An 18,502-nucleotide genomic window follows, 5' to 3' on the forward strand; every position below is an offset into this window, starting at 1 on the left:
CCTTTGACACGTTAAAATAACATATATCAGGTGGTTTAAAATTTAGAAACAATTTACACGGTTAAAAGTATGCATGTCAGGTATAGCAGTAGCAGCAATAGGAGCAACAGTTGTCAAATTGTGACATGGTTAAGAAATAAATATCAGGGGTATAAAATTGATAAAATATTGACAAAGTTTTCAAACTTTTGTTATACAAGCATGCTGGCTATTTATATTAGCATTGCTGAATTTTCTACCGCATATTTATTTACTACTTCTGCTACTACAGCTACAACAATAATTGCGACACCTGCTGCTATTGCCACTGATCTGTATCAAATTACACTGTGGATCTACTACTACTACTACTATTGTTGCTACAACTGATGTTATTACTATTATTGATACTACTACTATTGTTGCTATTACTGCTAGTATTATTATTTTTATACCACTACTACTACTACTACCACTACTATAGATGATACTACTATTGCTCTTACTGCTATTAAAATTACTGAATACAAATGACGTTGTTTATATCCAACACTTCCGCCCTAAACTGTTATTCGCACCAAACAAGGAACTGCGTCACTCTTTTTGAATCCAGCCTTTTAATTCATACTTTTCTAATTTTAAACAAATGTTTATATCAATATTATATATTTAGGCTTCCAAATCTCTCTGAAACTATTTGGTTATTTTCGCTTTTGAAGGTAAACCAAGCATGTCTGCGCAGAGCTGTTTGCAACAAATTAATTGTGGAAGAATAGATCCACCCCATTCACCATCGCTAGCCCACTCAAAACAATGCGTTTCCCTTTGGGACTCGTATATTATTTTAGCATTTTTCATTCTTTATATTGCATACATTGCTCCCACAGCTGCTTCTCATATTACTTTATAGTGTAATGCCACCATGCCCAACTAAATGAACCAACGTGTGTTGTTGCAGACGCGGCGTATTTTATTACTTAAAGTGTTATAACAGTGTATCTACATTTATTCAGTTTATTTCTTGGTGAATGAGAATATATATATATATATATATATATATATATATATATATATATATATATATATATATATATATATATATATATATATATATATATATATATATATATATATATATAATAGGAATGTAATAAATCCGATTGAAAACATTTCAGTAATAACTGCATGGGAGCCCACCTAATATCGCGTTCGCACCTGTTTACGATACTAACAGAATGCAACTGCCAACCACTTCCGGTATTTAGTGAAAACAAAGCGTGACGTTACATTTTGAACACTTGTTGTAAACAAAGGCCGAGTTGGTATCGTCATCTTATGGAAAAGTCTTCAGAAACTCAACACGAAAGCTGCAATTCTGAAGGAAGTGAATTGCCACTGACCAGCGGGTCTTCGCCATTCGGAGATGCAGAGGTAATACGCTCGGAAGATTCTGATAACGGTGTAGAAGCGGCTGCCGGCACCTAAATTAATCCGTACGAGTTTGAACCCTACATTTCCAAAATTGCAGATGAAGATGACGCAGAAGAAAGACTAAATCGATTGAAGGACAATTCATGGTAATTGTTTTCTGAATATGTCTACGGCCTAAATTACTATTAATATATGAATCCGACGATATTTGCAGTACTATTCAACAATCTCCCGTTCATTTACAGATGGATTTTTCTCACCTGTAAAAAACGATGTACTTGTGTATTGCATTTCATTGGTAGAGGTGTATTTATACATTGATAAGTAAAAGGTACATCGGATCACAGTTGCAAGCCTCGAACACCTGTGTACAAATTGATACGATTTAGAAGTACTTAAGATTCCTAGGAGTGGATGTCCTCTTTTGCACAGCTGTTGAAATAGGCAGAATATTACCCTCATGGCAGTAAAATTGAATTCATATTCTGTACACATTATTATAAGCTAAAATATCGAGTTTCTCATATGTATGCTAATAGTTGATTTTTAGAAACTATGAAATAAACCCTTTTTTCTGTGATAAACATCTACTTGCAACTTCTGTTTTCTTTCATATCTAATTTAATTTTACAGTGCTGTACTAAATGTTTTACCTGTCTATGACTTTAGTCAGTTTGTGTCATTGTACTGTGTTATTTATGTGTTCATAAATATGAGATTAAATTTGCCAAGCATAGCACTATGCATTAAAGATGAAAACTCTATTTTAGGTGTAATTGTGGACATTGTTTGGTAATGCCCACAGCAAGGGAATGTGAATGTTGTTGTGACATATAGAAGGTCACAATGAGTCTGTAATGAATACCAGGGGATACAATGTATAACACACCATCCAGGGTTCGGTCCAGTTTGTCTCGACATCCATGTTTTAAAAGTTGCATAGTACCAGTATAGACAACAATTTGGAGAATGTCCAGAACAAGAAAATGCGTAAGTAAAATGTCTGAGTAATTGTTCATGTTCTTTTGTTATCATGATATATGCATGACAGCATAGTATTGGTGTTATTAATACAGCAAATAAACAAGTCACTTTTTCCAGTCATTTTATGACACCTTCGTGGATTGAACCCCTGTTCTAGAGGCCTACACTGCCTAACATTTATACTTCTGTGATACTGATAAATCATGCCGCAAAACAACATATATACATGTACAAATATTGTTTTATTTCATTATTTTTGTCGGAAAATAAAATATTATATATATATATATATATATATATATATATATATATATACACACACACACAGATTATATTGGAATCATATAACTTTATTGATATACAAAATAATGGTAAATCAACTGGGCCACTATTAACACTACTAAAACGTTTGATTTCCTAATTTGATCTAATGCATAAAGCATATTTTATTTCAGCTTAACTTTTAAACTATTATTTCAGAAGACAGTAAACAGCATATTGACAATTTGCTCGGTGGTGTCGGCACTTCTAGGGTAAGGAAGTGAGGGTCATCATTCTATCATGTTTTATTCAGAGTGTCCGCACTGCCTTTCCTGATCAAAACCTGAACTACACTGGCTTTCATGAGGCTGACGGCGATTAGACCTGTTGAACATGACAACACCACCCACCACCACCGACAAATTCACAATACAATATTGTAAAATTTCTACTACATTTTTTTATATAGAGATTTGTATTAATTGGGGATGAGAATAAACCACGTCATGTTTGTAAATATCTATATGTAAACTCATTCACACATTCGAGCGACAATGAAATTAATGGGTAGGCTTTCTAAATCTACCACCAGAAAGATTTTTCTATTCACATGGTCAAACAAAGTTTAAGGCAACATGAAAATTTTGACAATATTTATCAAATGTTTTGTGTCTAAGTTCTTGATTTACTAGATCTTTACTGCATTTGTTTTGGGAACTATGAAAGAACGTTCTACAGGGTACAAATGAAACTCATGTGGTGACTGATCTGTTGAATATCATAGACATAGTAATATGGTAATTTTCATTAAAACTGACCCTTGCTGCTTCACTCTTTGAATAGCTTCTTCTTATTTCATTTGGCGGTGACACTTGACAATTTGCTTCCTCTGATGGTGACCGCATTTCAAGCCTACACAGCTTTGGTGTTGAATGTTCTGATAGATTTGCAGTTACCTTGGCTTGGTTGTCAGTTTCCTTCACACAGTGGATAGACGGGTCAGCATCATCATTGAGTATGGCTTTCTTTGGTGCCCTACCCATATGCTCAACCTCAAATCTATACCTAAATGGGAAGCATTCTGGTGTGAAATGAAAGAAGCAAAGGGCAGGAAACTCAGTCGGACCATCCCAGTTTGCTCTTTTGATTTTTACAAAATTTGTCCACCTACCACGAAGTGCTTGGTCTTTCGGGAAGGAATGCATGGAAAACCCATCAGCATTTATATTCCCACAATTTGCGGCAACACACCTGACCCCGCTGCTTTTGCTTGGACCTCCACTATCTCCGCTTGCTTTGATTATGATGATAAAACTCTTCAAACTAACTAATATGGAACGGAACACGTGCTTTGTTTATGTTTCAATATAAAGGGAAGTAAGGTGGATCTTCAAAATATGACGGCAGGCGATCTACACACTCCGGAAATAACTGAATGATAAAATTTGTCTGATGTGTATTATTTTCGAAAACACACCTGAGCGTATTTCTCAGTTATTATGACGAATTTTTATATCGGTTATTTTACACCGCTTCCAGATTTTATTTTCTATTCAAATACTATTGAATTTTATTAACTTTATCTACACTGGAATGGCACATTAATATTGTAATTCCATCAGTTCGTAAACACTCATATTACTTCCGCTGCTGTTTATTGCCTTGCTTCATACTGTAACACAACTCTGATCAACCAAATCAAAAGAACTTGTATTGCTTCCGCACCTGCGTTTCATGCTACTTCATCTCACAATGCCACCGCGCCCAACCAAAATACAATAATTTATAACACACTGATTCTGCATTTGCTGCACATAGTAATGCCACCCTGACCAATGATATCACAATCATTCAGACCATACCAATGTAATATAAGTTTGCGTTTTTTTCTTTTTTGTTTGAGCAGAGATCGTCCTGCATTGCAAATGTAACATATATTGCTTTTCTGTTTCTCTACTGTTGTAGACAGAAATACAACTACAAAAAGGTAAAATAAAAATATAAAAGTATTGAAAAATAAAACAAAGGGAGTCAGTGTCATTTAGAATTCTCTTTCGACCATTATTCGTTTATCTCGTTATCAACTTGAGTCAATGACTCTCCTCCACACACCACACCACGAAGACATCTTTGCTGAAAAAGACAAGCTTTATCTTTAGTCCTGTTGCAATGACGAAACATCAAAACATTTAAGAAGTATTTGAAGTGCGTTCGTATACATTTATGTGGGGTGACAGGGGCAAGGTGCAAATGAAATGGGCGATGCTAATACTGTAGAATGGGTGTTTAAAACATCGTGATGAGGTTGTGTAGAACTTTCTTCCCTTGCCAACACCATCATCACCCCCACCCCCTTCGCGGACCCCCACCACGTATTGTCATATAGACCATAACATTCGTTTCATGGGAATTTAATGTGCATGAAGCGTGGAACAAAAATAATGCACCGACTGGTGACGTGTGAATGTCTGATTTGTTGGAATGACGCGTAATTGAAGAAAATCAACCAATGCATCATTTTTAAAATTAATTATGGTTCTACCGCTTTAGCTACATGATGCTTTCAGTAGTTCAACCTCTGGGGAACTGTTTCCTTCAGCTGCTGTCAACGTTTTGAGTAATCCAGCCTCGGCGCTGTTGATTGCTCGTGCTCAGCTAGTTAGACAAAATTCCATTCAACACCACTTAACCAGACACGCAACACGAGAAATATGTTGAGCCATGATCTATGTCTTCAATGCCGAGCGTTGAAATATTGCATCGCCGGAAAGTGATGCATACCTCAGTTCAAGTCGGAAGAGAAATATCTTTGCTTTGTAAAACTAAAAGAAGCTACGGGTGAAGAGAAACAGTTTGTATTATATCACAAATGATGAAGAGTGTTTCTCAAATTTCGAAACCAATTTTTACTTTTCTGTCCCTCCGACTAAAGCACGTGTGTGTGTGTGTGATGAACATGCTCAAAATTATTTTAAAAAATTGTGGATATGACAGATCACAAGACAAATTTAGCTTCAAAGAAAATCTGTTTTTATTTTCTTAAGACGTGTATAAAAAAGTCTTTACGACTGTCTCTGACCGGTCAATTCTTGTAAGAAGTATCATCGTGAGATAATAATAATAATAATAATAATAATAATAATAATAATAATAATAATAATAATAAAATAGTAATAATAATAATAATAATAATAATAAAATAATAATAATAATAATAATAATAATAATAATAATAAAATAATAGTAACAATAATAATAATAATAAAATAATAATAATAATAATAATAATAATAATAATAATAATAAAATAATAGTAATAATAATAATAATAATAATAATAATAATCGACAAGTATAATTCACGTGCTTTCTGGCGACATGGTTTAAAAGGCAGCAAGTATTGCGGTGAATATCCCTTTAGTCTTATAGAAAACATTACAATCTATTCTAACTTCATTGTTTTACTAAACATACTGCACAAACCTTAGTTGGTTTTGACAAAATGTTCATTCTGCATCAACTTTACTTTAGTGGTTATACTTGGCATATTTGTATATATATTTGCTTCTTTATGGTATCACCCAAATATGTTTAAGTCAGACGCATGTGTGTTATTTACTTGTGTCTCTGTGTGCTTTTTATCGTAATTCTCCGAGGAAGTGATTTTGACAGGAAACTCGAAGAACTCAGTTTTCCCCACCCCGCTTTCAGCATATGGTTTTACTTGGCAGTCTTTAAATAATATAGATAATTGGCTTGATAGGTAATCGGTTCAAGCATATTTAGACGGGAATTTTTTGAATTAAATCATGTAATCGTAACACCACCTTTACTCCCCTTAGAATACATTTTCCGTTTCATAACGACAAAATGTACAGACGAATCAGAAAGTCATCAATATGGAACGCAACATCTGGATTAAATCTGTCAGAATAAGGAGACGTAGATAGAACATATGGTCAATCAATAATTTGTGGATATGGAATTATACTTGCATAGGAAAATAAGGATTTGCATTATCCGCGTGAAAACAGAAACGTGATTTTCATGTATTAACGCAGCAGAACATATCCCCGTAAGTTATTATGGAAGTGTCAAAGTAAAGATTGTCATCATATTTAGAATTAATTACATTTGTATTGGCTTGCAGCATGGACATTCAAATGTATTCGAAGAAAGCAAGTTTTGGATGTATTGTTCAGTACTTTGTATTTGATTGAATTTCGTTTGTTTCAGTACTGTAAAACAAATCGAAATGGATACATTATATCATGTTGACCTTGACATGTACCTTTTGCTTATAAATATCAGAACATCTCTTCTATCTCTCTCTCTCACTATATATATATATATATATATATATATATATATATATATATATATATATATGTGTGTGTGTGTGTGTGTGTGTGTGTGTGTGTTTTTATGTATATTTAATTAGTTTTGTATATATATATATGTGTGTGTGTGTTTTATGTATATTTAATTTGTTATATATATATATATATATATATATATATATATATGTGTGTGTGTGTGTGTTTGTGTTTTTATGTATATTTAATTTGTTTTGTATATATATATATATATATATATATATATATATATATATATATATATATGTGTGTGTGTGTGTGTGTGTGTTTATGTATATTTCATTTGTTTTGTGTATATATATGTGTGTGTGTGTGTGTGTGTGTGTTTATGTATATTTAATTTGTTTTGTTTGTTACCTTTACTTAATGATTACATCTTGTATACATATATATTTTGTACTTGCCCTTGCCCAAAATCAAGTTACTAACGTGCCTGACCACTGACATTATTTCGAACAAGGATATTTTTTCACATCTACCTCAGGATAATTACTTTTCTTTAATTAAAATAATGAACATAATTGGTTCTTTTTCCTGCAAATCGAGTAAGAACATTTTTCTCAGTTTATTTATGGAGCTGACATTTTACTTTTAAGAATCCCTGATCCACGTATGATTCAAGAGGCATTCGAACAGGCATGTGCAGCCTACGGCCCGCAGGCCGCAACGGACCCGCCACTTGTTTTATCTGGTTACATTGCTATTCTACGGGTACATTTAAATCTGGCTATCAGGTCCAAATGCTGGATTTAAGTTGCGGATGCCGACATTAGAAGCACCTGAGCATGCAGCAAAATTAACCGGATTATAGAAGCTATGCTTCATGAAACTTCCTGTTCGTATCATTCAGAATATGTACTTTCGACGAAGTAGTCACCTTTCTTTTCTTTGCTCCCCACTTTCAAATCCGTGCATGAAAATATTTTAGTTTGATTTTTTGCTTAGCTGTAATTTTGTTTCCACTTTATCCTTACAAGCTGCGTCTTTAAACGCACTTATTTGCAAAAATGCTACAATTGTATTTCGTTACAAGATTTCTAAAAAGTGCAGTTCAATGCAGAAGCCTATTCACTCGTGTAACACAATACATTGGGATTGCTTACAACTCTTTTAATACTCTCACTTGTCTTCGGTTAAAGACGAAAACAACAATTTCGTCTAACGACGAGCCAGTTTACTCGTGCCGGTTCTTTTGCTGAGCCAATTCTTTGAGAAAATGGCGTCAACAGATTTAGCTTACGGCACCCCATAGGTTACGAATTATAACGTCACCTAAACTCAGAAGCCTATGATATATATATATATATATATATATATATATATATATATATATATATATATATATATATATATATATATAGAGAGAGAGAGAGAGAGAGAGAGAGAGAGAGAGAGAGAGAGAGAGAAACAGTGGCATTTCGTTTTAAATGGTTGACTAATCTTTGTCAACTTATTTTCATTTTTAAGCCCGTTTAAAATTACTTTATAACACTATGACCACAACTCCTTTCGTAAAGCAGGATGTGTGGGGGAAACACGTGCATGTATGTGTGTGTGTGTGTGTGTGCGTGTGTGATTTAGATTTTAATTTGGCATTAACAATTTTTCAGTCATATCGCAACGATATGTCTGCAGTGTGTCAGTTGATAGTGATTTCTAGCACTGGGGCATCAAGCCGCAGACAAGGAGCATCATGTCACACCCACTAACATTAGCCGGACACATTGTCGATCCATCCTAACACTAACGTCTTAATGGTGAGCGCCAAGTGAGACAGCTGCTTGTGTCATTTTGATAAGTCTTTGGTATGACTCGGGCAGGGTTCGAAACCACGACCTCCCGCATCACATTAGGACACTCAAACCACTTGGGCCATAAATCAGGATGTATAAGAGAAAAGCATTATGGTTAAATTGTTATTAGATGTGAAACAGGAACGTAAATAAAAGGCAATGCATCATTTTTACATCCCTCAAGACTTCTCCTTCAGTGTGTGTCATATAACTGTCTAAAAGTTCATAAATCTGAGGAATAAAAAAAACAAAAAAAAACAAAAAAAAAACAAGACAATATCGATATAATGAGAAAAATCTACTAAATACAGATCTTTACTCGTTGGTGATCCCAAGGGTGTATATTAATTATTCACGCTCTAGAAAAGGTAATAATCGTTTTTAAAACAAGAGTGCTCGAAGGTGACTCCTTTGACTCGTATAATGGCTTCGACCTGTTTGATCTTTCAAATGGCTTTATTATATTACAATAATTAAAGGCTACCTCTTCTGCGAAAGAACCACATAATTCACATTTTAGCTGTTATTTAACTTTGCGGAAATCATGTCATTAATTAGTCAGTATATAAGAATTTATGAGCATTATTTCGATAACAAGATGTGGTAGATACATCTAGAAAGCGCAATAAGAATATCATCCAATGTCAAGATCGGTAATTTATGTTTCCAATGAAGGATTGCTTCAGTTAAATTGACTTAATATGTTACACACAAGTAATTAATAAATGACGAAACAACAGAATCCCAGGACTCAAACAGAGACTTGTAGGTCTTAAGTATTTACAATTCTGTTTTATTGTCGTGACCAGACATGGCAAGATACAACATGGCGATTTACAAAACACGATATGACTGAAGCCAGTAACATAACATATTTTGATTTAGCATTCTTTATTTAAGACTCTCATCCTGAAGAAAACAGACACATGCTAATTTGGACCAATACGAAACTAAATATTTCGTAAGTTATTATATCCTTCCATGCAAGCTGAGCTGACAGTTGATTTACGAAAAATATACGTACTAAATCGGGAGGCAAACTAATTACAGGTTTTATCTCGGTGAAATGTAAAATAAATCAAAAGCACGAGAAAGCGTTTATCACCATAATCGACACTATCTAGTCGTAGAGTATAGTCAAAACCCATCTGACTGAAAATACTTGTATACGCTGTAGTAAAATTGATTGAATCAAAGTTTACTTGCATCAAAGTTCCATGCCTAACATATCCATGTATTGTAGATAAAATTAATATCCATTAAATAGCATTTCTATCAAATCAGCCAAATAAGAGATTAAATATCTTAAACAAGGTTTGATGACTGTTCTTATTCCAAATTCCACCATTACGTTTATGTTTACAGAACGTTTAAATGTTGATACCAACTTAATTCTTATAAGGTACACTCTTATTCATAGAAAACGTACTGAATAATAGACAAGTATTTTAAGTTTTCAAAATAATAAATATAAAACAATGATATTAACTGCATCTCAGCATTATCTCTGATAGTCAAATAATTTCATTATTTCGCGATGCGTACTTAATGAATTAAAGACAGTGACACCTTTATAATCTTCATCAGATTATTTGGAAACCTGTGTTTCAGCAAGCGAAGTACCAAGCTATAGAGATTATATTTCACGAGTATGTGCTTTAATCTCTTTTTTATCAGTATATTTATCAGGTTTTTAAAGAATGGGTTAGCGAAAATGTTACAATTATTACTGTTCTTTCTGCTTAATATTAGCTTTACCCATATAAATTTGAAAGCAAAAAAGAATGTGTAACAGTGAAAACCATAAATTAAATTTGAACTTTGTATTGTTATAATAGACATGAAGAAAAATGCATGTAAGTTTTATTTCAAATCCAAAGCTGCTCCTTGCTTTCTAATAATATTTAGTCATTTTATACACCTCTACCCCATCATCTCTCTCTCTCTCTCTCTCTCTCTCTCTCTCTCCTATATAAATATATATGTTCTCACTAGAAACTACAATATTCTTTATAAATGGGATATCGATACAGAAGCCATCACATACAGGGTCCGCTATTAATTGGATTATCAGGAGTATCAATTCAAGCAGTTAAATCCATCTAAGATTTACCGGTAAAGAGAGAGAGAGAGAGAGAGAGAGAGAGAGATAGAAGAGTACTGTTTTGAACCAAACAGTTTGTTTCTTGGATAATTATTCAAGACAGTTAATCAGTACAATTGTAATTAAGTAAATTACAGGAGATACAAAATGCCATTTTCTAACTCAAATAGGAACTTTACACACTCGTAGCTTCCATTTCTGGTCTATTCACGTAATGAGTTTGAACAGAGGGATGCAATATCAAGTCCCGTACGTTTTAAAAAATATCCCAAACCAGATTTTCTAGGAATCTAAACACAAGAATGGTACGTGGATAAAATGCATTTGGTGCACAGTTTCCTCTTTCCCCCCTCCCCAGTATAGTGTCTATTAGTGCATCTCATATATGCAGCCTTAACGTGTTTTGACTGGAAGTAAGTATATACTAGCAATAATACAGTATAACACAACATGCATCATGCTGGATTAAATCGGCATATTTTTTTTAAAGAAATTGTTCCCTTTTTAGAAGCATTCACATTAGGAAAGCGTAGATTTTTAAAACAAATATTTGTTTTCAGAATTAATGGCTTATACTAGTAAGCCTTCATTAACAGTACATCTGGATTACGATGAGCTAAATATAATAGGGGATTGTCCAGAAAAGGGTGCTTTGCATGCCATCTCGTTTCGGTAGTAACGGTGAGAGAGCCACATAATGTACATTGTGTCGGATTGAAAACAAATTAAAAAAAACTGTGATTTCTACATAGAATTAGATATATCAAATTTGGACAATCACCTATTTTAATCTTATAGCGCATTTTTGTGCTTTTTTAATAACATTTTACATTGACTGATTAGCTATCACTTCCAAATTTTAGGCGGATCCCGATATTGGGTTGAAGTATATATATATATATATATATATATATATATATATATATATATATATATATATAGATAGATACATACATACATACATACATCGTGACAATAGCATGCAGTATTACGTAAGAAGACCTACCTCGGTTGGGCACGTAGAGGTTTAAGCTGAGGCAATCCTCGTCCTGTTTCTTAAGTCTTTCTGCCTGTCTCCAAAATGTATGTAAAACGCTTTCAGTCAGGCGTTTATGTACACAGGCTGCAGAAGAATTTTGTTTTGATGCATCTTTCAAGTACTTCAATTTTGGAGGTGAACTAGGTGGCATGAATCGTAGGACATTCCCTCGCATTCCCCGTAACGACGCATAAGGAATGCTGAAAAACGCCTCTATTTCTTTTAAGTGGTAGTCCTCGTGAAATTCTACAAGAACCCCACGCACTCGACCATATTTGGTTTCCACTACCTTATCCCCAAGCTGGCGTATAATCACTGAGGCTATACAGGCCTGAATGCAGCTAATTAGGGTGACAAAACGGTACTTTTCTCTTAAAAGCTCCATCTTCCTTGCGAATTGAATAACGCGACCAATTAAAAGACTAGTACCAATTAAAAGACTAGTAACATATCTCGAACGTACCTGACAATGCGCTGCATGATATTAGCCAAGCACGGCATGTTACTCTGCCTGTGGTGTAAATGATGTAATTTTATCTTGCTATTGAATGAAGTAACTGAATCTTGACATTTAATCCTATTCTCGAAGGGATATCAGAAGCCCAGAGAAATGTCAAAACAGGTTCGAAGATGCAAGGTAAACGTAACCGTTTCTTGTCTCAGCTTCCACTTAATGAGTTTATAAAAAAACACAGTCAAAATATCGCTTTAAGGGCTGAATGATCCCGGCGCTGGTTAATAAGAAAATCTTTCACATCCAAGAATTATTGATCTTAAGCCACAAAGCACAATTTAAATTTCAGAGTCCCGACCACGTGCTCGAGTTTATACTTCCCCTCCGTTATTATAGGAATGGGTATTGAGAGTCTCGGCGCGTCAGTATTAATACAGAATGAATTGCTCGCTTCTAGATCCTCAAATAACATTCTCTGTCTCTACTCTCAGACGTTATTTCAACGCAGCGAATGTGGTTCATGTCCATACAACGAGACCTCATCCTTTGGGACTGGATTTGGTCGACATAAAATGCACCATACAATATAGGTGGGGAACGAAGATATATCCAGTTCTCTAAACATATAACATATACTTATCAACCATAATACGAATTAAATAAGGCAATCCAAATTATTTCAGTGTTTCCAGCACAATGGACGTCATAGAATAAACTACGATAGCGCTTATTTAGGTACCTGTTGAATTTAATAAACCATTTTACATATATGATTGTTTGTGAATCTGCAATACATACGTGTATAATTACGATTACACCCAAGATAGGGTTGTGAATTAAAATATATTGGCATTTGAAACAGCACTTTGCATTTGCATGTATCTAGGTTATTGATCAAATGATGAAAAATCGCACACAAAACATGACATCCTGTACATCGTTATTTAATTCATTAGAGGGATGTTTCCTCATTGTTAATGAAGCCCAACATAGATATATACTTTTCATGCATTTAGCTTAAGGAATAATGATCTCGGACTATATATTGCATTGGTTATTGAAAACAAATATCATGATCTTCATATTAACCATGCATGAGCATGATTATTTAGGGCATGAAAACTGCAAAAATACCTACTTGTACAGTTCCACATTTGGAATCAAAACAAATTATTTGAAGTAAATATAACAGCTAATGGTATGATTTATTCTTGCTGGAATTGGTTGTAAACAGAGCGCGATCAATATTACTTGATTAATTCCATTCAACATTCAATTTCAGCGCTATCACGAGACCCATTATTATTACTTCATGCGTGTCTATTGTAGAAAGCAACTTAAACAAGCCCATGTAGTCCAGCCTCTGTTTATATCTATTTTATTGTAATGGCGACATTGCCCTCTAGAAATTATATGATGACTGACCATGTATTCAGATGAGTTGTGATACCAAATATTCTTTTAATATTTGCAGATTAATATCAGACATGAAAATGAATGTATATGGATAGAAAATATTATCTGCCGAGAAATGATGTGAATCATCCAATGGCGTTCTGTTTTGTAACTTCTCATTCGGCTTCCATCATATACCTATCATCATTCATGGATTAGAATTACAGAGGTAATTATTATATCAATTATATACGCATCTGTAAATAACAAATATTCCTCTCCAGAATTAAAAGGCTTAGTAAATTAGGTTACTGTGATATATTTCCAAGTTTGATGGCGAGAACTGAATTTCTCAGCAACACGGTTGTCTAATCCAGGAAATAACAAGGATAATAAATCATACACCAAATATAAGAATACAAATGATCCGTTGTATCAGGCAATTCACAAATACTCTACATGCAAAACCACTAGAAATGAAGGATCCGAAGTGTTTGTTCACAGGATTAGCAGACGAAATGTCACTATTAACTACTGCAGTGTAAGGCTTTGCACATTGTGCGAAACGAACCACTCATAGCTTGAGTTACAGGAACAGTGAATCGCGGCACAGAGGTGGGATGAAGCAATGAAAACTGATGCCAATGTTCTACATTGCAAACGGAAACAAATCTTCTCAGGCGGTGCTCTGCGGCTTCTGTGAATATCTTCGTTTCATGATATAGATAATGTCGGAACAAGGAACTTGACAAGAAATTTTCCTCAGATATATTTTCGGTGTGAGAGGTAAACACTCTTATGTCATGTGTTCATGCTTGAAGAAACAGTAACACAAGAAAGAATGAAAAATACAAGCTTTGAAAAATACAATAATTTATTTCACTGATAAAATTATGTAAAAAATACTTTAAAAAATATGTACTTACGGTTTTATAGAATCAAATCCAAAAATAATCCAAGAATAATCCAAGAATACAATTTTAGCAGTCCTAATAACAAAATGTTCTACTGATTTCAAATTCGAATCGCGACGAAGAATCCTAAACGGAAGACGATGACGTATGTTGCAATATGTAGTGTTACACTTCCTTGTTAGCACGCCAGTATCTAATAGCTGAATAAATGTTTACAACAAACTGTCCTTGTCGAACAATTTTACACGAGCACACGTATTTTCCAGACAAAAAACATAATTAATCATTTTGAATACAAATAATTTGAAATAACTCCAAACAGCACAACATACAACTTATAGTGTACGCAAATGAACAGCTGCAACTGAGATTAATTCTCCGAAACATGGGTTATGTCGTATTCTACACGTAAATAAGGGGTCACGTGATCACCTTCTCGAAGATTATAGGAAGCAAGTACTTGTTACAGATCACATTTACTCAGTGTGACCCTGACGAAAACCAATCAGTTTACTCTAAGGGAAAAACATTGTTTACATCTTAAAGACGAAGCCCCATCATGACCTCGAAAACAACCAACTATTTAAAATAAAATAGAACTTGTTTACGATGGTTGCTACATATTTTGAAGCAAGGGATGTATGTAGATCAATACCTGGTGTTTATAAGCTAAGTCAAGGTCAAACTATTTTCTGAAAAAGTATCATCTCTAGTGAATAAATTTACATTACAATATCATGTAATGAAAGATAAAATATTTAAATTGACAAAGAATTAAATTGAAATAAATATATATTAAATCAGATATAACTAAATCAAATATACATAACAACACGCTATTTTATGGAATGGTGTTTATGAACGATCGCATTAATAAAGTACTCTAAATTGACACCAATGACGAATTTTGGGTCTTGTATTTTTAGAAGGTAATGGTGTGATCCTGAGCTCATTCCTGTATACATCCAATCGTTTCGTTTCACAGAATATTTGTTCTCATGTTCGTTTTCAATTCTGCAGAATATTTCAGAGTTGAATGGTCGCTGCATGACCTATAATATATCCGATCTGATGACTGTATTACCTGTAACCTACCCTATATGATGACTGTTTGACCTGTAACCTACCCTATATGATGACTGTATAGCCTGTAGCCCACCCTATCTGATGACTACATAGCATGTCACCTATCCTATATGACGACTGTATAAACTGTAACACATCCTATATGATAACCGTATAACCTATAACCATTCCTATATGATAACCACATAGCCTGTAACCTATGTTATTATATGCTCATTTTATTTCTCCGTTAACTTTACATTATCAGAATGGTTCAATATTTTACGATATTGCACACCTTCATATTGCACCCACGCGCAGGACACGTGTGCCCAATAGTGTATTCGGAACTACTTTGTAAACAAATCATGTACATTCGCATAGTAGACGCAATACGTTTTGGTTGATTAAATTTGTTTCTGAATGAACTAAAGCAGATGATTCGTGGACTGCAACATACCAACTGTTTTGCTACATTCCACGTTAACCTTTCGCTACATTGTTTCAGATTTTGCGATAGACACCAGATTTCATAAAATTGCTTGGTACCTACAAATAACATGCAAGCTATAAAGGCATAAACTGTCTCCTTTAGCTGGTAATAAGAATGGCAAAAAATATACTTACAGTTTTACATCCAAACTTTCCTCAAAATGTACTTTCTTAGTTCTGCAAATCCGAATTACATGAGCCATGTCATGAGTTCTCAAGCTTGATTACACATTTCGAAATTGTTCTGTAATTTCGGCTATTTTCCAAGTGCAATTACATCTTCCTTACTGTACTCAAAATGAAATAAACATTAAATTCAATAGCGTCTTTTTGATAATTGCAATTGAAACACTTCATATTTTTCCAACATATTGATTTTTTCAAATAGTCAATGACAGAACAAACACACTTGCAGATCTAAACACGCTTCTCCCGCGCCACTTCAATCCGATGTATTTCATGTATAATTTGCACAGATGAATCCAGTCCCAAATCACAAACTTTCGTCGAATCGAAACAAAATACCAAAATATATTCATTCCAGATCAAATGGAAAAGTTGTTGCAATGCGCATTCATTCACAATATGACTGCAAGTTTCAATTTTAACTAGACACTCCATTTTCTTTCGAAAGTTATGTCGAGCGCGCGACTAAATTCAAATTTATCTGGGCGGAGTTATGTGCGCATTAATAATGATGTTCTGTAATGATAAATCTGCGCTTGTGTGTTTAGTTTGGAATACGGCATTCATTCATTTACGTTGTTTCTTGTAGTGTATTTTGTTCATATAATTAAGCCTTAGGTAGAATAAGAAAATGAGCATATAATAAAAAGGTTACTGCATTTGTATGGGAAAATATGAACTCGTTTTGTCGGATGGATATACTGCACTCCCAAGTTCGTGCAGTATTCCAGCCAAAAAACTCGTTCATGTTTTCCCATACAAATGCTGTACCCTATAACTATGTGATGGCTATATAGCCTGTCACCTGTCCTATATGATCACTGTATAAACTGTAACACATCCTATATGATAACTGTATAACCTATAACCTTTCCTATATGATGAATGTATAACCTGAAACAAATCATACAGAGTAGCTCTATAACATTTAACATATTATACAAAACTTGCTGTATAAAATGTACCATTATATAGGGTGACTGTATGACCTGTTACCTATCCTATATGTTGCTTGTATAGTCTGTAGCAGATAATATAAGATGGCTGTATAACATCTAACATATTATACAAAGTTGCTGTATAAAATGTAACATTATATAGGGTGGCTGTATAACCTGTAATCTAGTATATTTGTTGGCTTTATAAAATGAAACCTATCACATATTGGCTTTATAACCTGTGACATATCCTTACAGTGGCTCTATACCGTGTACTGTATGATACGGAATTGCTGTATGACATGTAACATTATAAAGGATGGCTGTTTAACCTGTATCCTATCCTATATTGTGTCTTTATAACCTGTAATATATCCAATAGGGTGGCATTATAACCTATAACATATTATATAGGGCTGCTTTATAATTTGTAACACATTCTATATTTTGAGATATTATAATCAAAGATTGTTAATTATGACAGCAAAAAGTTTTCTGACATTGCCGATTGCGTAAGAAGTTAGGACAAGAAAGAAAACGTTAGTTTATACAGGTTCAATAGCTGTGATCGACCAAATGAATAAATATATGCGAATGTTTGCGCTGCAAAATAATATAAGCCTTGTCGTTGAAACCGTGTCCGTTTCGCGCGTTAGCGTGTATTATTATAGTCGCCTTAGAACTGCTCAACTCCGGGCACTGTTCCATCTGTTAACTGTTTGTTAAATTAACCTCACACCAAAACTCGCCAGTGGGGCCGAATGCGATTACAGTGCTCATAAATAATAATCGAATTATGAGTACATTATTCTCAGTGCCGGATTAAAACCTGTGGAGGCCCTTATGCAGTCGAAATCTTGCCAACCCCCCTCGCAAATTATCTCCTAATACGTTTTATCAATATTATTTTGATCCGTTGTCGCGGGGCCACTAAAAGACGTGTGGACATTAGGCAGATGCCTACTCTGCCTATTTGGTAATCCAGCACTGATTATTCTGAATTATTATCGAGGTTCTATTATACAAACAGATTCAAATGTAAAATTATACTAACAACTCGCGCTTGGTAATGACGGTTATGAGTGTATATTG

At 34.0% G+C, this 18,502-nt stretch overlaps 1 protein-coding gene and 1 long non-coding RNA gene across 3 annotated transcripts in view; one reads left to right on the forward strand and one right to left on the reverse strand.

The window, feature by feature from the left end:
- The window catches only part of LOC149799319 (neuroligin-4, X-linked-like), a 417,548-nt gene that overhangs the window by 322,157 nt on the left and 76,889 nt on the right, over window positions 1-18,502 (reverse strand). The window contains exon 1 of one of the 2 annotated variants that reach the window (XM_089958630.1): window positions 11,934-13,897. The exons of the other annotated variant lie outside the window; for it this stretch is intronic. Within the exon in view, the coding sequence (XP_089814756.1) occupies window positions 11,934-12,351 (418 nt within the window). The 5' untranslated portion in view covers window positions 12,352-13,897. Of the gene's footprint in view, window positions 1-11,933; window positions 13,898-18,502 lie in introns of those variants that run through there. 2 annotated transcript variants of the gene reach the window in all.
- On the forward strand, window positions 1,252-14,942 carry LOC149799322 (uncharacterized). Its single transcript, XR_016421156.1, has 3 exons — window positions 1,252-1,556; window positions 2,181-2,400; window positions 13,895-14,942. It is a non-coding gene; the product is annotated as an uncharacterized LOC149799322 (long non-coding RNA).

Source organism: Sinohyriopsis cumingii, chromosome 5 (genome assembly GCF_028554795.1).
Source record: "Sinohyriopsis cumingii isolate HCF-2022 chromosome 5, ASM2855479v2, whole genome shotgun sequence".
NCBI lineage: Eukaryota > Metazoa > Mollusca > Bivalvia > Unionida > Unionidae > Sinohyriopsis > Sinohyriopsis cumingii.